The following is a 21,187-nucleotide window of genomic DNA, read 5'->3' on the forward strand; positions in this document are numbered from 1 at the left end:
TGGTTGGCCCCTGTCGTCTGACGCACCGCCCAGAAACATTGGATCGGAACATCTCAGCTATCGTCAGTTTATCCGGTCGAGGAACGGCCAATTCGCATTCCGGCGGGCGGCAGCAGCTGTGGGAGGCCCGAGCTCCACCCCACCACCGCCTACTTCAAAATCGCGACGTGAATTTTTCCACAACGATCGCGCCCATCTTTCATCACTGTTTCCGCTTGCCACCAGCATTGAGGAAGCAAGAAAGCCTCGAGAGCGAGAGCTGCATCACCACACAGAGGAGCAACGCCTCACACATCTGCTTTCACTCGAAAGCAGTGCCACCTGCCAAGGGACGCAGCATTCTCAGCAGCCCTCCACTGCCATAGTCTTGAGGCAAAACCCTCGCCGCAACCATGGACACCAACGGGGACGCCCAAAGCAAGTACATTACTCTGGTCTCTAGTGATGGCTTCGAGTTCGTCGTGCTGCGCGAGGCTGCCCTGATCAGCCCAGCGATCAAGGGCATGTTGGATCCCCGCAGCCAGTTCCGTGAGGCCACCTCGGGACGCTGCGTCTTTTCAGAAATCAGGTAAGCTTTTCAACCGTCTATTTCTCAACCCCAAACATCAACATATGATGATCTTAAATTTATTTCGCTGTGTTCTTACTGACAGACCGCTGCTGCAACGGCTGGTCTGCTTGATTGCCAACTACACTTGATCTGAAACAAACCCAACATTGCTTATTTCCTCTTCCCACGCTGGTTTCCCAGCCACACACATACATACGCAGCACAATCCTTCCGCTTTCTTCTGTCCGCGTTCTGGAAGAATCTAACCACCGGGTTCCCGCAGTGGCGTTGTCCTCGAGAAGGTCTGCGAGTATTTCCAATACTGGTACCGCTACCGGGAGCGTGAAGACGTCCCAGACATGGACATTCCCGTCGAGCTGTGCCTCGAGCTGCTGGTCGCCGCCGACTACCTGGGCCTGGACAGTAAGACAAAACCCTCCCCAGCCTCCTCCTCCCCCACGGGTTGTCTCGGCCGCAACGGTTCTAACACTGCTTCCAGAACAGAACACCGGCTCCTTGTGATGACTGTTATGAAACAATCCATGTGATTTAGGCTTGCTATCACGGAGTTCTGGGCGTTTGAGCATGACGGCAAAGGCACACTGGGGAAAAGATACCACTGCTACGCCATACTGACGAATCCACGCCGAAGAGGCAATTTTTCTCTTTTCCTTTTTCGATGATGACCAAAAACGTGTTTCGCTACGTCAAACGCGACAGCACCCCATCTTAGCATATGCGTTCCTCCCTACACTCCTCCGTGGGCTGAACGTCTAAAATAGATGGAAGATTGAATCCATTCCACTCACTCTGCTCGGCTCAGGTTCTTCCATTGAGATCTACGCTTTTTCTGTTGGGATACATACTTTCATACTAGTCCTCCCGTAGCTGGGTATAATACAATTTTCATCATCAATTTCTTCTCCAGGTATTCGACTTTCGTTCAAAAAGTGATGGTGTACTCTAATGCGAACCTCGGCCTCTGCCCCTTCCCCGACCTCTACCGCCTCGACCACCACGCCCGCCCCTGTGAAAGCCTCTTCCGCCGCCTCGGTGTCCTCTAAACTCCCCAGCAGGCGGTCCCCTGGCCTTTCTCTCCAGGCGCTCCTCCGCGCTCGCGTCCCAAATGTTTTGAATATCCAGCAGCTCGCAGAACGCCGCCGTCTGCGGGCTGGTGTACTCGAACGGCTGATGCGGCACCGACTCGGGCTCACCCTCGGTGTGAGGCGGCGCCGTGACCTCAAAGTTGAGCGGGACATCCAGGCTGTTCTTCGCAACGATGTTCTCCTCAACCCACTTGCGCTCCGCATCGATGAGCGGTGCGTAGTGCTCCTCGCCCAGGTCCTGCGGGGTGTGCGCCGACGGGTCCCCGATCTTCAGCGTCGGGTGGAAGACGCGGGTGATGGCGAGCCACTCGGGGTCGTACTGCAGAAGGAAGGGGCGGGCGGGCGCAGGCTGGTCGGCGGGGAGGACGTTGTGCGGGCGCGCCTCGAGGAGCTGGAGGAAGTGCCGGCGGGGGAGGCACTTGTCGAGGGCGAGGAAGTTGACCTGCTTGTTTGTGATGGTCGGCGGGACGGGTTGGCCCGGCGTCCGCTTGGCCTGCGGTTGGGGGCGGGCGAATGATGCGGGAAGCTGGGCGCGCAATTCTTCGGAGACGGTGTTCTTGGTGACGGGCTCTGGCCTGCTGGCCGGGGCGTTCGCAGCAGCGGCTGGCTCGTCAGCTACGTCTTCGTCGAGATCAATCTCGTTCGGGTTCGTCTGCGTGACCGGTGGTGCGTCCGCGACCTCCTCATCACCATCCAAATCAATCTCATCCGGATTTCCCTCTGGCGCCGCAGCTGGCTCGGGGACCAGAGCGGTCTCTGCAGCTGCACCCTTCGCCTCCGCGTCCTTCGCACCATCATCATCCTTGTAGATCTTCAACGCGGCAAACTTGCAATGCAAATGCGCCGAAAACCAATAAGGCGGCCTCAACCGGTCACAAACGTACTCCGCCGCAACATTCCCCAACGTGCCGTCCTTCGACTCCCTCTCGAAATCAGGCTTCATCCGCCACAGCGCCTTCTCATCACCCCACCTCTCAATCCCCCTCGGCCAGTCGTGGCTGACCCCAACGTCAACCTGCTCCCTCACGAGCAGCAGCTTCCGCACATCCACTTCCCTCACGTGATAGAAGCTCTTGATCTCGTCCGGACCCATCGGCAGCCTCTCGTGATGCGTCTTGCGGTAGTCGAAGCCCTTCCAGATGCCGCTCATCGCCGCGATCCGCAGCGGGCCAAGGCGCAGCACGTTCGCCGCGCCGAGGTAGTAGATGTTCGGCGCCGCCCAGCCACCGTAGTAGAGCTCCCACAGGTGCGCCGCGGCCTCGTGGTTGCCGGCCGCGAAGACGGTCAGGTACGGCGCGGCGCGGCGGCCCGCGTAGTACTCCCAGAAGTCGCCGAGCTCGCGGTACTTTGCGGGGACGGACATGACGGTGAGGTCGGCGGCGTTGCGGGCAGCCTGGAAATCGCCGCCGATGATGAGGATGTCGACGCCGTCCCAGCCGCGGGCGGCGCAGGAGGAGGCGACGGCGGCATAGATCGCGTTGAGCGTGCCGTGGCCCTAGAGTAAGATTAGCGCGGCTGGGTTTTGATTGAGATGGATAGAAGTGAGTCCTACGCAGCCTTCTACGGCGACGCGAACGCCGTTCGTCTCGAATGTTTGCGTGGCCATTTTTGAGGGGTCACTGGAGTGGGTGTTGTAGGGCGGAGGTTCGGTGAAGCTAGGTTGATCCCGCGAATTTTTTTATGAGGAACGAGCGTTCACCATGAGATCACACCTCTCATCGCAAATAAGCCATCCCAGTGACAACGAACATACGAATTTGATTGTTTCATTTTGAAAACGTATTCTGACCTTGGAATTTTACGAGGGATAATATTTCTGGAGAGTGAAAAGCAAAATATTCAATTTGATCAAGCACGTCAACATGGTTACGTCAAACGCTTCAGGAGTTGAAAAATATTAAGAGCTGTGATATTTCAGCGGAGTATTGAATTAACAACTCGCTGGCTCGCTTTTTTGGTCCCTATATTTACCCATGTCTATATACCTGAATAGCATACCGAATAATTGAGTAGAGTTTTGTTTCGCGCATTCATCTACAGCTGCTCATGAAAGTCGAGCAGCTTTTTTGCACCAACTTCCCACATCACATCGTTCTGTAAGTGGTGTCCGGCCCCAGGAACCCAAGCTAGCCTCACTCCGCAACTCTCATCATCTTCATTGCCCTCTCTTCCAGTGGAGTTGTCAGTGTCAACCTTGGCATCCAGCTTCTTTTCGCCCACGAGCTGCGCAAAGCCATGCCTAAATGTCGCGGCGAGCTTCTGCATGACACCACGCGTCATCAACTTGTCCTGGGTGCCCGTGAGTATTAGGATTCTCGTGCTAGTGCCCCAGCCGCTGATCGAATTGATGATGTCGGCGGCCTTGGCGAAAGGCTTCATCATGCTAATTGGCCATAGAAAAGATTCGTATCGATTTACATGTTGCTGAAAGTCCACAACGCCGGCTTCGGTTATCTGGTCGCCAAAGAAGGCTTGCCTCACCAGGAGGGGGTGGGAAAGCGGCGAGTTGGGGTGCCAGCCGTGGAACAACATGCGGACAGCGAACCACGGGTCAAACATGGCCCAGTTGGCGTACACGCCGTACCTGTCAGACGTCAACGATTGGATACCTCACTCCCTACGACAATACTCACGAGCCAAAGGCAGGGACAGCACCAAGGAGGGCAAGGCCCTTGACATGCGCCTGTCGCGCCGACAAGATTCCCTGGCTGAGACCGCCGCCGCTCGAGTGTCCCACCAGCAACACCTCACTCCCCTGCCGCGCCTGCACCCACCTGATGGCGGCGATGGCATCGTCGGCCAGGTTCTGTCTGGTGGTGAAATACACCATCTTCAAGTACGTTGGGTGCCAGCTGTTGCCGTGGCCGCGCATAGAGACGGCGTAGCAGGGGATATCGTGCTTCGCCAGGTACCGCATGTACTCGGTCCACACCCAAGCGCTGCCCATGCCGCCGTGGACGAAGACCATCGGCGTTTTGGAGGTGTTCGGGGTCTCGCCTTGGTTGGAGAGGACTTCTATCCTGCCGGATGTTGTCTCGACCCAGTATCGTGTGAGACCCTCTGGTGCGGCTGGGGGCTCGCCCGTGGGCGCGGTCCAGAAGAGCCATTGGTAAGACAGGCGGAAGTCGAAGATGCCCATGACGAATGCTTGTAGAAGGCGATTTAAGAATCAAGTCGCATGCGAAATGCCTGTTGTTAGCGTATCTGGGAATTATTCAGGAATTGTGACGACTGATTGCACTCGCAACAGGGCCTCTGGCAGTTTTTAAACAATGGAACCCGTCAAGCTCGCAAGTCCTGAGACAGTCATGCATCAGGCGCCTCAAAACAAGCCACCAGCTGAAAAGACATCACCGCCCATATTGCAGCTTTGGCCCCGGGACGTTTTCGCGCCTTGGCCGGAGACTCTTCGCGGGATATTTGGGGACGGCAACCCGTGGATGTCACTTACCACGGCGCGCACCGTCGGCGCCAATCGGACAATCCGAGAACCTTGTGGCTGAAGCGGCTGGCGTTAGCATGCCGCGAGCCACACGAGCTGAACCTGGAGAGTGAACATCCCGGATCTTGAAGCTGCGGTGACTTCTTCTGCATTGCTGCGTGACCTACACAGCTCTAGCTTCTTGTGGCCGTGGTATCTCGGGGCGCAACGTAGCGAGCGGGAAAGCTTTGGCTTCTCCTTGGCAGCTGATAACTCATATTTTTGATGTTGGCTGACGAGGTAATTCGGGTTGCACTCGCAGCCTGGGTCTCGGGAGCATTCACCATATGCCGTGCCCGGAAGGTATTGTTGTCACTCTTCCTGATCCTCGCGTCGAAACGATCAACAGGAACGAAAGAGATGACAGACAATGAAAACAAGCTTAGCACTCACCAGGTTTTGCGTTACATCCCTGAGCGTGCACATTACAGTGGAACCGATGATTTTCCGACAACCTCCCACCCACTGGAGGCAACCTCAGGTACAAAGTACACCGCTGTGGCCTGTGCCTCGACCGCCCAAAAATCGAAAAGTCAGCCAGAAGCAGGGATTGGATAGGTAAAGGTAAGGTACCCGCAGCATTAGGAGCCTCGCGATCACAGCCTCGAAGCGCGCAAACCCATCTTCTCCTCCAATCCACCACCATTACATGGGCCGTTTCTCCCCTTCGAACCGCCCACCATGAGCGTGCGTCTCCTCCCCTGTGCCACCAATGCCCTCGATGGTCGATTAGAGAGCTAACCATTCTGTTCAAACAGTTTGTGCCGATTAACCCGCGGCCTATGCTGCAAGACCTGTGCGTCCCGCCCCTGCGTATTGCAGCTTCCCACCACCCATCCATCCATCTACGATTGCGACACGGGAGAACAGTCTCGCTAACTTTGCCATCACAGCGTCGACAAGGACGTCGTCATCAGACTCAAGTGGGGCGACACCGAGTACAAGGGCAAGCTGGTCAGCATCGACAGCTACATGAACATCCAGCTCAGCGGCGCCGAGGAGTACATTGACCAGAAGATGACTGGAGCCCTGGGCCAAGTCTTGATCCGGTATGCATTTCCTCCTTTACTCACTTAGGGACATGTTTCGCTAACGGCGTGCGCAGTTGTAACAACGTCCTCTGGATCCGCGGCGCCAAGCAAGGCGAGAACGGCGACGTCAAGATGGAGGGTTGAGCCGACGAACCGACGAGCGGAAGCATCTACCATCCAAGCGAGGAGCCAGGACGACAGGGCGAGTTGACACGGATCACGATGGGAGCAGTTATGAAAACAGAAAAGGCTTTTGCGGAACAAAAGGACTGGCGACCATGAATCGTTGTTCTCATCAAGACGAATACCCCCGAATCGCGGCTGCGCTAAAAAGGGACAATCATAAACCCCGGCAGCAAACTATGGAGAAAAGAAAACAACGCTACGGCGCCCTCTGTGCCTCCTTTTTTGATATTTCGATACTACATAAGACAAGCAACCTTGCGACTGCTGCACAGATCCGATGACGCCACCTTGATACGCTGTGTCTCGCTGACCCAGGTGTACGCCTCGATGAGCCATTCGTACCACACCCTGGAGTCGTCCGTTTGCCGCCACATCGTAACTTCCAGCTCCGTATCGGCCGGGAAGTAGATGGGTTGCTGTGAAATGTTAGTTTGACCGTCCAAATCCAGTGAGATCAACGTGCTTACCTTAATGGGGAAGAAGATAGGGAACCACGAGATCATATCTTTGCTCTTGCGGTCGATGAGCTCTGGGTGCGTGCTGATCTCCACCTTTTCCTTGTATCCCGTCTGGGGGGCGTAGAGAACCGACTCAAAGTAACCGGCGAGGCCGTGGATGACACCCCTGGTGCGACAGACAAATGTCAGGTGGCAGAAACGCGAGTTGTGGTCGTTGGCGCCGACGGCACCGGCCATGCTGCCGCCTCCACCGCCCATAACACCTCCGGCGCGACGCGTCTCGATTTGCTTGAGAGTGGCCTCCGGGACGGGGTGAGTAAACTCCCACGCCTGCTGGAAGCGAGGGTGATCCGGTACACGCTGTGCGGCAAAGTCGATCGCGAAAAGACGTACCACCCAGGGGGTGTCGAAGGCGTTGGGCTCAGTGGGTAGCCTCGTAAGCAGGTCGGCGTGGATGCGAGGCGTTGCAATAGGGCTCATGTGCGCCGTGTACGACTCCGGGATGGAGATGCCGTGGGGGGCCAGAACGTGTTGAACGCCATCCAAGCACTCGGGGGAAAGCTCGTTGTCGGCGAAGGAGCCGAGAAGCTCGGAAACAAGGATGTCGACCTTGCCGTACACGGGGTTGTCGTCTGGGGTGCCAGAGATGAGAGGCCCCTTCCAGGCGCGCATGTCCGTCTTGACAACCGTCACCTTGCCTCCCCAGATCATCTCATTCTGTCGGAGAAGATAGACATAGGCGTTGGGGTTCTTCTCAACAGCCCAGACCTGGACAGGAACGCCAGTTGCCTCACTAGCTCTGAGGGCTCTCGTGACCAGGGGACCACGTCCTGAACCCACCACCGCAATGACAACAGCATTATTGCCTGAGGAGGTGGCTCTTCCAAGTTGATGCCACTCGGCCAGAGCCTCCGTGCAGGCGGCCTCGTACTGGTTGTACTTGACCGGATCACCCTCAAAGACCTCGTATGTTGCTGATTCGAGATTATCGGACAGCGGCTGCAAAGGCGACTGAAGCCAGTCTTGGAAGCTCGTGAGGGTGGCTTGCTCGAGGTAGGCCAACGGTTTCTGCTGCAGCTCTAGGTACTTAAGGTAGGTAACGTAGGATCGGAACTCCTTCACATGGTCTGTAGGCTGCTGGCCAGAGTGTGCCTCGTCCAAGCTAGGGAAGTCGGCTGCTGTGGGAACCTGGTTGGCCAGGGAGACAGCTTGCAGCTGGGCCTCGGCTGTGAGGGAGGCAGGGTCCGGGCCGACGTCGCTGAGAAGAAGCCATGGGGCATTCTTGAGGCGCATAAGGGTGTAGATAAACTCCTGGTGGCCCTTAGGCAATGCGGGATGTCCACCCTTGTTCTTCTGGAAGGCGTTGGGACCGAGGGTCAAGAAGTGAAGGGGCTCGGCGAACCACTTGTTTTGAAGCTCTTTCTCGGGTAGGACTTTGGGAACTCGGACGGCTGTATGCGTTGGTCATTATAGCGCCTCCGATGAGGGGAGATGCTTCTTACCAACGAAAAGACGCATGTTGTACTCGCAGATGCTGCGAACAGAGTGCCATGAGTCCCAGGCACTGTAAATGTCGATGTTCTTGTTGTCGTCGCCGTGGGGCTCTGAGGAGAGCGTAGACAGTAGCTCGAAATTCTCTTCCAAGCCAGGCTCGCGGTACATGGGCATGTGGATGATGAAGTTCAAGCGGCTCGCAATGGTCATGGCCTCCTGGACCGCCCGGGCGTACTGAGAGACACCCTGGTTGCCGCCGTTTTTGGATGCATCCCTTCTGAGGCCGGGAACAACGATGCTTCGGACTCCGCAGAAGTTGGCGTAGGCAATCTCGAGGTTCAATACCTGTCGAGAAACGCTGGCGATGACGGGGTCAATCGAGGCCAGGTCAATCCAAGGGCTGGCATAGGCGATGTAAGTGGTGACGGCGTGACTGGGGAACAACGAGGTGTCCTTTGGTGTCAGAGGAGGCACGACAGCATCCGACAGAGAAGCGGCTCCCTGCTTTGCCTTGGCAAGGTGGGCAGAAACGAGATCCTTCACGCGGGCATGGAAATGCTTGTTGGTGATGGGTGTGGTGACGAAGCTGATCTGGGAGGAGGGGTTAGTGGGGTTGAGGTGAGAGCCAGGGTTTCAGGGCGACTTACACCAGCATTGATGAGCTGACCGTACTGGAGGTCGTCCAGAGGCTGGTCTCTGTTCGAATCATGCTGGCCCAGACTAAAGATCGGCCTGGTAGGTTGGTTAAAGCTGCTGGCGTCCATCGTTGCTGTCTGAGGGGCTCGCTGTGCCGCCTGACTGATCCGGTCTGTGAATGGTGTAATTGCTCAGCGCACAAATCACAGTGGCTCCTGCTTCAATAGAAAAATGCAAGAAAAAGAGGTGAAAGTGAAGGGTCAGCAATTCATGCTTATAACGTCTGAATACCCAAAGGAGAATGGCAACGGAGACAGGAGACAGAGCCTCAGGGCAACAGGACAAAGGCTCAGGCGTGGGATCACTCAACCTTCTGATGTGTAATCTGGGAAGTCATGCTGTTGCTGCCACCCGCAAGCAAAAATGCACCAGATTTTGTGAGCAAAGACCAGGTGCCATTGGTTGCACCTGCATTTGTGGACTCGGTGAGCCTGGACCCTGGAGAAGGCAAGAGAGGGGACAGTGCCCGCTGTCACACAAGATACTTACTTCATCCATGCATGTCTCCTGGGACTGCCATCTCATCCTCTTGGAAGGAGAGATGTTATTTTGTTTTGATGTTAAGCGAATGCCATGAGACCGCGTATTTTCCCTGCTAGGGCGACTATATTTCCTGTGTGTTACTGCTATTATTGTCGTCTACGTCTTCGTCGTCTATCGTTGTCGTCTATCGCTGTCGTCCCTCGTCGTCCTCTACATCAAAGTTACCAAGTACACAGGAAAAGTAGTCGCTTTAGTACAGGAAAGATGTGCAATCTTCTTCTTATTCCAATACAAAATGGAGTCTACGGCCTGGAACAGAGAAAGAAGAGCAGGCCGCCAGAGAGTATATGCGAAAGAAGGATCACCAAGAGACCTTTAAAGACATCCCAAGTATTCCATACAGTGTGTAAGATGCATATCACTGTATCTCCATGCATAAGCTTGCGTTATCTTATCATCCCACCCTTTCATTGGTCCGTGCTGGAGACCCGCCCAAATTTTTACCGCGACAACAAAAAGTTTCCCAGAGAGCCTTGCTTGCCTTGCTTGCGTCTTCTAGTCCAGTCGTTGTTGCTGTTGTCGCAGTCGAAAGTCAGGCGCAACCTCATCCCTCCGCAGCCCCCTTCGACACACCAACACGATCGCGAACCCCCATCATTTCCGATCATCTGACCCACGATGGCGGATACCGATTCTAAGGGCGGTAAGCGCCTCAGTGCCGACAGAGACGGAGCTTCAAGGAAGAAGGTCAAGAAGGAGGACTCCGAGGAAGCGCCCAAGTACAACCCTTACCTTGCGCACATGAAGGACGAGAACGGCGGCGATGGCGATCTCGACCCCAACTCGCCTTTTGCCGATTTCACGCAGCGCTCCACGACCGCCAAGCAAGCCGAGAAGGTGGAGGACCTTGATACGAATGCCTTCACCGGACGCCCTCATTCGCAAAAGTACTTCCAGATCCTGCAGACTCGTCGCGATCTGCCTGTACACAAGCAAAGGTAAGCCCTTATTGCACTTGCATCCTCAACGATCCAATCACTAACACAGCCCCTAGGCAAGAATTCCTCGACAAGTACCACGAAACCCAGATCCTCGTCTTCGTTGGTGAGACCGGTTCCGGAAAGACAACGCAGATCCCCCAATATGTCGTTTACGACGAGCTTCCCCAGCTGAACCGCAAGCTGGTCGCTTGTACCCAGCCCCGTCGTGTTGCCGCTATGTCCGTCGCGCAGCGTGTGGCCGATGAGATGGATGTGACCCTCGGCGAGGAGGTTGGTTACAGCATCCGTTTCGAGGATATGACAGGACCGAAGACCATCCTCAAGTACATGACCGACGGTATGCTTCTTCGCGAGGCAATCCACGATCACGAGATGTCCCGGTATAGCTGTATCATTCTTGACGAGGCCCACGAACGTACCCTCGCCACCGATATCCTCATGGCCCTGCTCAAGCAGATCGCCGCTCGCCGCCCCGACCTCAAGATCATCGTCATGTCCGCCACCCTCGATGCCCAAAAGTTCCAGCGCTACTTCAACGACGCGCCGCTCCTCGCCGTGCCCGGTCGTACCCACCCCGTCGAGATCTTCTATACCCCCGAGCCCGAGAGAGACTACGTTGAGGCCGCTATTCGGACGGTTCTCCAGATCCACGCTTCTGAGGGCGAGGGTGATGTGTTATTGTTCCTCACGGGAGAGGAAGAGATCGAGGATGCCTGCAGGAAAATCAACCTCGAGGCCGATGAGATGATTAGGGAGATTGATGCCGGGCCCTTGGCCGTCTACCCCCTTTACGGAACTCTTCCGCCGCACCAGCAGCAGAAGATCTTCGATAAGGCGCCCGCGCCTTACAAGAAGGGCGGCAGGCCGGGTCGTAAGGTCATTGTTGCGACCAACATTGCCGAGACCTCGCTGACTATCGATGGAATCGTCTACGTCGTTGACCCCGGTTTCAGTAAGCAAAAGATCTACAACCCCCGTATCCGTGTCGAGTCCCTCCTGGTCTCTCCCATCTCCAAGGCCTCCGCTCAGCAGCGTGCTGGTCGTGCCGGTCGTACCAAGCCAGGAAAGTGCTTCCGTCTCTACACCGAGAACGCCTTCAAGAAGGAGCTCATCGAGCAGACGCACCCTGAAATTCTGCGTTCCAACCTCGCCAACACCGTCCTCGAGCTGAAGAAACTTGGCGTTGAGGATCTCGTCCACTTCGACCTTATGGACCCCCCTGCCCCTGAAACCATGATGCGCGCCCTCGAGGAGCTCAACTACCTGGCATGTCTCGATGATGATGGCGAGCTCACCACTCTCGGCTCTCTCGCCTCTGAGTTCCCTCTCGACCCCGCCCTCGCCGTCATGCTCATCTCGTCCCCCGAGTTCTACTGCTCCAACGAGATTTTGTCCATCACCTCCCTACTCTCCGTCCCTCAGATCTGGGTTCGTCCCGCTGCTCAGCGTAAGCGCGCCGACGAGATGAAGTCGCACTTTTCCCACCCAGAGGGTGACCATCTCACCCTTCTCAACGCCTACCACGCCTTCAAGGGCCAGGGCAACGTTGTCGGCTCTGATCCCAAGAAGTGGTGTCACGAGCACTTCCTCTCCTTCCGTCATCTCAGCAGCGCAGACAATGTCCGCGCCCAGCTGAAGCGCATCATGGAGACTCATGGCCTCGAGCTCGTTTCTACGCCGTTTGAAGACAAGAACTACTACACAAACATCCGCCGCGCCCTGTTGTCTGGCTTCTTCATGCAGGTCGCAATGAAGGAGTCGTCCGGCAAGGTCTACCGCACCATCAAGGATGACCAGGCTGTCATGATGCACCCCTCAACCGTGTTGAAGACAGACTACGAATGGGTCCTGTACAACGAATTTGTTTTGACTTCCAAGCAGTACATTCGCACCTGCACCGGAATCAGGCCAGAGTGGCTACTGGTAAGCACCCCAATCCTACCCAACAGCTCCGTCTCCATTCGCACAGCCCCATACTCGTCTCTGCAAAACCACGACGATCCGATCTCCATTCCCCCCTGTCTTTCAGCACTTGCCTTGTGCGGTGTTACACACCTATACCTAATTCAAAGAGCCAATTCTAATGCATTTACCCCGTGCTGCAGGAAATTGCCCCCGTTTACTACGACCTCGATTCCTTCGAAAAGGGCGAAGTCAAGACGGCACTCCTGCGCGCGACGGAGAAGAAGCGCCGCAAGGAGGCCATGAAGAAGGGCCGGTGAGCGATTCTCGTCAGAGTGACAATGCCATCGTCAATCCGTCCTCCGCAGAGCCCCCGTATTCGAGGCTACGTTACGATACCGGTGGCTCCCTCATGCGACTCGGCGAAATGAGAGAAAGCAAGAAAAGCACCCCCGACGGAGAGGTGCCGTAGAGATAGAAGAGAGAGAGAGGCCCCCGATCTAGACGTCAAATCAGGATCTTTTCAATCGGGAGCCGGGAGGTTGGGCGACGGACCGGGGTTTGGGCGTTTTGATATAGACCGGACATGGAGAATTTCTCTCTCAAGCAATAACTCGCTACCTAGAAAGCAAGGGCACACACGCCACAAACGGACACCTTGTCCCATGAACATCCAAGGAAGACAAAAAATAATAATAGAACATTCCCAATCTTTATTGGAGGGGCAAGGGTGGTCGGTGGTGTTAATTAGTTGTTACTCGCACTGGATTACCAGTTTTATTTCCCAACTTTCGGGACGTCGGGGGACAAGAGACGAGAAAAAAGAAGACTCTGACAACGGCGCCTTACAGGGGGAAAAGGGTCTGGTGAAATCAGGCAAAGTCTTAACCGACGACGAAAATTCGAACCTCTCAACGGGGGCATATTTCTCACAGAATCACACGTATTTTGGTTACACGTATAGTGGGCTCGCTCTCGGACGCCTGAGGCCGCGCCAGACTGTAATGTATGTACACTGGTGATGAAAAACTTTTTTTCAGTCAAGTTTTCACGATACCCGACTGAAAGGCCCGAAGCTCGGCAGATGCAAGATATGATGGGTCATTCCGGCTATCGCGGGGGCTATCGCGTGCTGGGCCGCGGTGTGTGTGAGAGAGGAGAAGGATATGTGTGTGTATGTGATGTGATATGCGACGGCGGGGGAATGGCTTGATACTCCATTGAAAAAGTCCAGGCAGGTAGGTGGGCGAGGCGGACGAGGCGGGCAAGCAAGCAGATACGAATAGTTGGGCCCCCATGACGGCGAAAACCCCATCACAAGAGTAATTAAATGGGAACATATTGGGCAACGATACTGTGATCACTGCGTAAGAAAGGTGTAAGAACGTCTGTGACGAGGCTGCAAGCAGCGGTAAACAGAGCAACGATCTTCTCTTCCTCGTCCACTTCACTTCCCTGTCCTGGGGCTCTCATCCATGGTTTGTTTCCCTGGTTCCATGGCCATGACTCCAGTCTCCATGACGAACGGAGCACACGACTTTTGCCCTGGCACTTGCACGCGCGGGGATCTGGCCGAGAGTAGCATCCAGACGGGCTGCTACACCCGTTAGTTAGCCACATTCCCTTGCCTTCGCTCACAATTTCCCCCCAGCCTTATTCAATTTCCCATACACGTGTCAAGCGCGTGGTCAATGACCACTCCACTCGTGTGTATGAGAGACAAGAGAGCAAAAAATAAGCGTGCGAAAAACTTTGAAATGTACAACATAGCGGGCAGGCCCAGCAAGTACCGCAAGGTAGCGGCAGCTAGCAGGTGTAAGCGCTCAGCGCCAGTGGTTAGGTAGCGACAAGTAGCGGCAAGTCGGTCAGTTCAGGTGAGAGTTTGGCCAGGCCCCTGGTAAGAATGTGCCCCTATCCGCAAGCCAGGCAAGGAATAGGTAAGGTCGGCGAAGACGGACGAGGGGGCAAAAAACCGAAATCGACGAAAGAAAGAAAGAAGCAGACAGATTCGATGACAGAGACTCTGCGTGTGTCTGCGTTGTCGGCGCAGATGACCGAGCAAAGCTGACGGTCGTCACGTCGTGTATGCCGGCGGTCAACCCGGTGTAACCTAGGTACTCTCTAGCTCCATTGAGCGAGACGCGCCGAAGTATGTTGCAGATGAAAGTTTTTTCCAGAAGCTTTCTTCAGAGGAGGCCACGAGCGCGAAACGGTCGCAGCGTTGGGGACTTTTACGCTTCTACCCTCGCACATATACCGACAATAGTATTGTTCATTGGCTCTCTCCGGCCGGCGTCCGCGGTGGCGAGTGCGTGCCTTAGTGAAATCGCCGAGTCCAGACCCTTCAGCGTGCTTCGATTGTCTCCTGTATGGACCCTTAAGGGTACAGAGTCCCCCGGTAGCCAACCTAACTCTTCTCGCGCTGGCGCAATGCCAGAACGCCCATCATTCCCTGAGAAATCATGCCACGATGGCGGCTGGCCGGACTCTTAGCGCAGAGGGAGCAAATGGATGAACCGTGGGGGCCGGGTGTCGTCCCCGCGCTTACCAGAGTATGGCGTAGTGTACCTACATACTGGTATCCGTAGGCTGTTGCAACGACGGGAGAGCAGGGTTGCCTGACTTTGCAAAGAAAGCCATCATCTTGACTCGACTTGCCCATCTTGCAGATTCATGTCTGCTGACTAAAGAGCATTCAATTCAATAAGTCATCGACTCACAATTGAGGATGTTTCGGAAGAAAACCCTGTCTTTCAGTGCGGGGGCCAACAACTGACATTGAGTCTCGTCAAAGGTGGGCAAAATCCCAGGATATAAGTGACGTACGCGGGACAGAGGTGCCCCGAATAATTGACGAATAGAAGCTCTCGGACAAAACTCCAGTCAATCAACGTTGACGTTGTCAGACTTCAACAACTCAACGGCACCCAAGAGCCTGCGGTCCCCGTGCCATCCCCGTCAGAGACCTCCAGGGGCCCGCTCATAGACTGATGGGCCCAAACCGGAATTTTCCAAGACTGTACGAAATCGAGGAAAACGACAGGGAAGACGGCAAGTGTCAAGACTCTAGACGACGCCTGCTGATGCGGCGTTATTGTGCACGTTGTACTCACCCTCCATCTGGTACCTTACGTAACCGAGCCAACGACACCAAATCAATGTGAGGGATCGTATCCGCAGGCTGGTAAACGGTTGATGGATCACGCCTCCTTGGATATCGACAGATGGTAGTGCTGAGACCGTGTGTTGTCGAGCGGTCAAAGTCCTGTTGCTGCAACGCCAAGTAAGGTCTGGAGGGGCGTATTGCCCCGAGGAGTGGGCGCTGTACGATAATCTGCTTCTGTTTTTGGCAGGCAGGTCAGATTGCTCCATTCTCGCAGAAAGACACGTAGGCGGGAGTTCCCAAACCCCCCGACCCTGATGATTGCAGTCTGAACCCGCGCGTCTGGAGGAGCCAGTGGCGTCGGCGCAGGCACATGTACGGTGAAGACGGCCTTGTCTCAGTAACTCCAACAGCGTAACGAACGAAAGACGCATGTTGGAGGAAGTCTCCAACAGCAGGCGTAGCCACTAAGGGCATCGGTCGTTCGACAGAAAGCCAGCTGTCTCGGGCTGGCCATCAGAAGCCGAGAGCGCGCACCGAGGAGCACAGCGGGCAGCGACAATCCACAGCGTTCTCCCAATCCCAACCCTGGGGGCTATAACGCCCGCCCACAAGGCAGAAGATCTGCCCCGATCTGGCCTCTTCTGACTCGCAAATGGTATCGCTCGCCGGTCCCAGTAGCAAAGTTCTTTCGCTGTATCACGCCAACATCTACCTAATGTATCGACTTGAGCCAGATCCTCGGGGCCATCTCATCATCTCTTCGATAAGCGTAGGTGACAGAAAGCGAGGTGGCGTAGTGAGGCAATGACCAAGCAGCAATGGTACGGTCAGAGTAAATCCGCAAAAGAAAGGCTTGTCGGACAGCCGAATTCAGAACGAGGCACAGCAGAGGCGGGCCAACTAGAAGAATCCACCATAGAGGTTTGAAGCGCGAAAAAAGCACTCATCAGGCTGGGCAATGCAGGCGTCTTCGTATACATTGCTTGCTCCATTGCAGATCGCCTTCTGTCCCCTCTCCTGCCGGTTAAAACCTGCATATGGCGCAGCAGTCTATGTGCGCGAGGATCTAGATGGCCTTTCCCTTAGCCCTTAGGACGTACGTTACCTGCGACAGTGCTGCTGAGTCTGCCCGAAAGGCCGCGCATCCACACCAGTGGATGGACCGGGACCAGAAGAAACAATTGCTGCCAGCCACCGACGAAGCAGTTTGGAGTCGATGAAGGAAAGAATCGGAACGCTTGGGTGCGTGTCTTGGTGGTCGGGGACTAGGCATCCTTCTCCTTCACCCCTCAGAAGCATCTGTTGAGGCCTAGGCCTTCAAAGACGGAAACCAGGTCGGTTTCTCTGAGGCCAGGGTCATCCCGAATGTGGCTTTCCCTGGCCCTTCCGTCAAATGATACGGCAGCCCATCGTGGTCCGCCCGGATCCGAAATGCTACTTGGCTGACCCAAATCCTGGCCAGGATGCAGCGGCCGCTAAGGTAGGAAGTTCCTGGCCCCATTCAACATGACCGCGCACCGCAAGGCACGTAGCCCCGGGACCCGGGGTTTTCAACGGATGGGTCCTCTTTGCTGCTCCTCTGCTCCATGTCTGCAAGTTGGGCAGGCGAGATGACCGCCATACAACACTTAGTTCCATAACGCAAGAATTGGTGTGAGGTCAAGTCGCTTCGGCACCTCGATATACTTTGCGGGTTGCAGAAACGACGTGCTCTAGTTGAGACTAGTCTCTTGTCTCCTGCTGGCTTCTTGCCTCTTCTCGGCTATAGTCTTTTCCTGGCAGTCGCTCATGCCGGGACGCGCTCCGGTCGTGTCTGAGAAGTTGATTCGGGGAGCAGACTATCCCTTGGCGGGGACGAAAGGGGGGAAAGTCTTTCTGGACGCCATCACTTGCAAGAGCTTGCGCGTAGTAGCAGAAGGTTTGGGGCCGGTCGTGGGACGCCCAAGTCATGCTTCCACTGCCATGCATGGGTCCTTTGCGCCCGGAATCCCACGAAGCAGTATGTAGCGCCGTTTGCCGCTCCGCCCAAACGTGATCTATGCTGCCCAAATTGCACGCCTTAATGAATCGAAAAGTACACGTGAGGGTCAGCTTTCATTGCTCTTCTCCCTCTATTTCTCGATTCCCGTCGTACTGACCATGTCAATAAGTTTGAGTTGTATGTGCGTGGATTGGAACAAGAGCTCGCACTGTTGGACTGTCCTGGTTCCGCCCACCAATGTCGTCGTCTGCTATTTTGGGGGGAAGACAGCACTCATTCAAAGTCATTCGAAAGCTACCTCAGGCGAGATCAGAGCGAAAGACGGAGCTGTTTCCAGTTGTGGACAACCTCAAGATGATGTTCCCTTAGTCCAATCTTCGTCTCAAGGATTAAAGGCGATCCCGGCATCCTAGTCGTCCGCCCGCCCAACTTTGTGCACTAGGTTGCCTCCTGGGGCATGTGTAAGGTCAACTGGGCTTTCTGGAAAAGAGACCAGAAGACGCCAAGTCGGCTTCCTGTCTCGATAGCCCCGCGCCTCGCCTCTGGCCTTCCAACTGCACCCAAGGCTTTCTGGAATGCCCTTACGTTTCCACGCGTGTCTTAGGACCGAACTCGGGGATCCACAATGAGCAATAGGAGGGGTTTGCTAAGGAGAGCCCTGGGGAAGTCAAAAGACTATCCTCAACCGATGTCCCACTGAAACACTAGGGATGATGCCCATCAGTCAAAGAACCATGGCATTGATGCCATTAGAACATCCTGGCTAGCGCCACCAAAGAAGCCTTCGGACACGACGTCGGGTACGGCCGTCTGCAACCCGTACGCTCAACCCTCCGGCCGGGATGCGAGCAGCTCGGTTGGTTTTTTGGCGGGTTTCCCCCATCCACGGGCATCTTAGTACAGGGTCGTCCGCCGCACACTTCTCTCGGCATCGCCAGGTCGATTTGAGTCTACAGCGGCACTCGAAGCGTCTGCAAGGTAGTCGAAAGTAAATTTCCTTCCAAATCCCACGTTGCGTTGGCGGGAGACGAAGTAGATGTTTCGAAGTGCCAAACTGCAGTCAACAGGAGGGGGGCGGAGCTAACAGCGAATCAAAACCAAGATATAAATAAAAGTACGCCTCAGTTGGAAGGTTCGCAGCGCCCGTTTGCGTTTACTGCTGTCAGACGGACAGACGTGGCCGAGTTGCTGTTCTGAACGTTTACTCGAGGGGGCATGGATTCGACCCGGCCTACCCATGTACAAGCCAAGTCTTCGAGGTACTTGTTGCATGCCGATATGTGTCGTGAATCACAGCTTCTTTCCCAACGCAGAAGAGACTGCAGTCTTGTCATCTTTGGAGCGCGGTCCCCCTTTGCCTCAGCAGCTTGTCTGTCTGGCGCCGCATGAACTAGGTCTGCTGTCGTGCAGCCATTCATGTTGCGGGAACCATGATTTGCGTCAATGCGCCAAGTTGCCATTGAAGGATAAGATCGGTCATGGTGCGCTGTTGGCTGAAAGGGGCCATTTGTGATAGCCTGCTTTGCGTCTCGCAAGCTTGGATGGCCATGATGGTCAATAGCTGAAGCGGAAGCATGCATACCTTAAGCTTCTGTCGCGTCTTCAGGGATCTGGGCAGCACTAACTCTGGCAAATGGTGTGCCTCTCTGGTGCGAAGTCAAGCCGCCATGTATACAAAAGTCTGAGAATGGTATCGTAGCCCTTGAAGGCCCGCCGAGAGGTCTTCAGAGGGTCGCCGTCTAACGTAGAGGCTGCGAGGTCTCCATACTTCCTACCACAACCCAAGAGTCAAGCTTTTTCTCATAAAGACTGGTCTGGTAGGCTCCCTGCCAGAGATATCAAGGTTCGGATACCGTCTCTGGATTTCCATCTTGAACATGGCGTTTTCGAAAAAGACCAGACAAGGAGCCGCTAGACTCTAGTTCCCGGCTTAAGCTTGCCATGTGGGTGGAAGCCGGGACCGCCTCATTGAAGTACTCCGCGAGGAGACAGCGAAAGCGGAGCTCGAACATCTTGACTTTCCAAACCCCCCTGGATGATCCGTACCACTTGAACTGCTCGATACACGGGGTATGTGTCGTCGAACATGTCTGCGCTCGCGTGCTGTCTCGACGGCTCGCCATTGCAAAGCCTCTCGCTCCCGCGCCTCTCCTTTTTTGTGCCTTGATCCTAGCTCTGTGTTGTGATTTCCATGTGCGGGCGCTTCTGAGTCCATTCAAGTGCAGATATTAATCAAGTGGAGGTTGTCGAGAGGACCTCGAATGCAACGCTTTCTGCTCAAAAACGAAACAAGCTGCATTCAGGTCGGAGTTCTGCCAGGCAGCAAAGCCATTGGAAGCTTCCGTTTCGCCGGCGCGGCCTGGATCCCCATACCATGATGAAGTGCGCCGAAGGTCCAAAGCTGCCATCAGTGAAACGTGTTGTTGTGAAGTCTAGACATGTCGTAGAGAATGTATGGAAGTAACGACGCGAGATTGGCGTCGGCAATTCCTTTTCCTCCAGTCTTTTGATTGTTCATATTCGGTCCCGGTTCCAAGGTCACTGTGCATGCATTCGCGTGCTGGGTACATGGCATGATGGGGAAGGATGTCGACGTTGCCATGTATAATACAACACGGTGCAGGTTTCTGCTGCGAATGATCCTCGAGACCCCAACCCTTTTTGGATGTTGCTGCATTAGCTGAGAAACTTGGGAGGTCAGCCAGACTAGAAACGCCGGCGTGCAGCTGCGGTGGTGCCACGGCGAGGGTACTTTGATGTACATGAAGCGCTGCATACGCCGTTTGTACCCATCCGCCTGTTCTGCCGCTTCGTCCGTATCGGTCTCGCAGCAGATTTTCTCTCCCACGCTGTTGTGGAGGGAGCGGGTGCCTGGGTCTGCTCGCTTTATCTGTAAGGGAGGTTCTTGACAAATATTACAAGTGTTGATAATGGTCAGTCGGCTGTAAGAAACGCATAGCTCATATGTATTTCAGGAGCGGCGAATCCAGTAACACCAACGGCTTCTCACCCGCCCCTCCCCGCCTGTCAGGTCGCGGGCTCCTGCAGATCGTGATGTTCATCACTGCACCCCTTTGAGCCTCATGGGCGTCCAGCTGCGTCTCGCGTCGCACGACCTTTTGGTGCCCGCTCACGGCGGTCCCCTGCAGCAAGCCCAAAACTGAGATCTATCAACCCCAAGGCGTCCTAAGGTCGCGTATTCTGGTAGCTTCTCGGCTGGAACCTGCTCCTGGGAGATACTTGGCGTACCCACTCCGAAGGACTGAGGGGCCAGCAAGGCGCCGAGGAGGGACAGGCCTACCCTCCATCGGGAAACCCGGGTAAGAAGAGTTGCTTGACTGACATTGCAACTCTCCTGTCACTTCTCATCTTTCTTGCTGTGGTTGGTGTCTGCAAGCCACGTTCCAGAGCGGGAGCCAATCCCCAATTGTCTATCCGTCATTGATGGGCCGCGAGCCACGGGCGAAGTCACACATCGTGCAGACGCGCAGGTATAGTATCAAAGTGGGTAAACCCTCTTGTCTACCGTGTGTTGTCGACAGGCCTTGCATCGTTCCCATGGAGTTTTGCCGCTCTTAGCAGCCTGTGATCAGTCAGCCTGCATTTCTGCATCCAATCCATCGTTTTCGAGAAGATAGTGCTGCAAGTAGGAGAAGCGTGACCAGATGCAAATCAATCTCACCTCAGCCTGTTACCAGAAGCCGAAATCCGA

At 55.3% G+C, this 21,187-nt stretch overlaps 6 protein-coding genes across 6 annotated transcripts; 3 read left to right on the forward strand and 3 right to left on the reverse strand.

The window, feature by feature from the left end:
- Window positions 1–392: 392 nt before the first annotated feature.
- Window positions 393–1,072, forward strand: elc1 (Elongin-C; the record flags this gene model as incomplete). Its single annotated transcript, XM_037318080.1, has 3 exons — window positions 393–568; window positions 834–973; window positions 1,050–1,072. The coding sequence occupies 3 exons, from the start codon at window positions 393–395 to the stop codon at window positions 1,070–1,072; spliced, it is 339 nt and encodes a 112-aa protein (XP_037183166.1).
- A 441-nt stretch (window positions 1,073–1,513) lies between these two features.
- dbr1 (Lariat debranching enzyme) lies at window positions 1,514–3,262 on the reverse strand (the record flags this gene model as incomplete). The annotated part of the gene is made up of 2 exons (XM_037318081.1): window positions 1,514–3,151; window positions 3,209–3,262. The coding sequence occupies 2 exons, from the start codon at window positions 3,260–3,262 to the stop codon at window positions 1,514–1,516; spliced, it is 1,692 nt and encodes a 563-aa protein (XP_037183173.1).
- A 428-nt stretch (window positions 3,263–3,690) lies between these two features.
- CGCA056_v002825 (uncharacterized protein) lies at window positions 3,691–4,795 on the reverse strand (the record flags this gene model as incomplete). Its single annotated transcript, XM_037318082.1, has 2 exons — window positions 3,691–4,240; window positions 4,290–4,795. 2 exons carry the CDS (start codon window positions 4,793–4,795, stop codon window positions 3,691–3,693), a joined length of 1,056 nt encoding a protein of 351 aa, XP_037183172.1.
- A 1,023-nt stretch (window positions 4,796–5,818) lies between these two features.
- Window positions 5,819–6,312, forward strand: CGCA056_v002826 (putative small nuclear ribonucleoprotein F; the record flags this gene model as incomplete). The annotated part of the gene is made up of 4 exons (XM_037318083.1): window positions 5,819–5,824; window positions 5,896–5,933; window positions 6,031–6,186; window positions 6,243–6,312. 4 exons carry the CDS (start codon window positions 5,819–5,821, stop codon window positions 6,310–6,312), a joined length of 270 nt encoding a protein of 89 aa, XP_037183171.1.
- A 278-nt stretch (window positions 6,313–6,590) lies between these two features.
- skb1 (Protein arginine N-methyltransferase skb1) lies at window positions 6,591–9,070 on the reverse strand (the record flags this gene model as incomplete). Its single annotated transcript, XM_037318084.1, has 4 exons — window positions 6,591–6,770; window positions 6,822–8,263; window positions 8,315–8,897; window positions 8,954–9,070. The coding sequence occupies 4 exons, from the start codon at window positions 9,068–9,070 to the stop codon at window positions 6,591–6,593; spliced, it is 2,322 nt and encodes a 773-aa protein (XP_037183170.1).
- Window positions 9,071–10,163: 1,093 nt separating this feature from the next.
- On the forward strand, window positions 10,164–12,708 carry prp43 (putative pre-mRNA-splicing factor ATP-dependent RNA helicase prp43; the record flags this gene model as incomplete). Its single annotated transcript, XM_037318085.1, has 3 exons — window positions 10,164–10,483; window positions 10,540–12,409; window positions 12,592–12,708. 3 exons carry the CDS (start codon window positions 10,164–10,166, stop codon window positions 12,706–12,708), a joined length of 2,307 nt encoding a protein of 768 aa, XP_037183165.1.
- Window positions 12,709–21,187: the final 8,479 nt, after the last annotated feature.

Source organism: Colletotrichum aenigma (assembly GCF_013390185.1).
Source record: "Colletotrichum aenigma strain Cg56 chromosome Unknown KSG_Cg56_contig02, whole genome shotgun sequence".
Classification (NCBI taxonomy): Eukaryota; Fungi; Ascomycota; class Sordariomycetes; order Glomerellales; family Glomerellaceae; genus Colletotrichum; species Colletotrichum aenigma.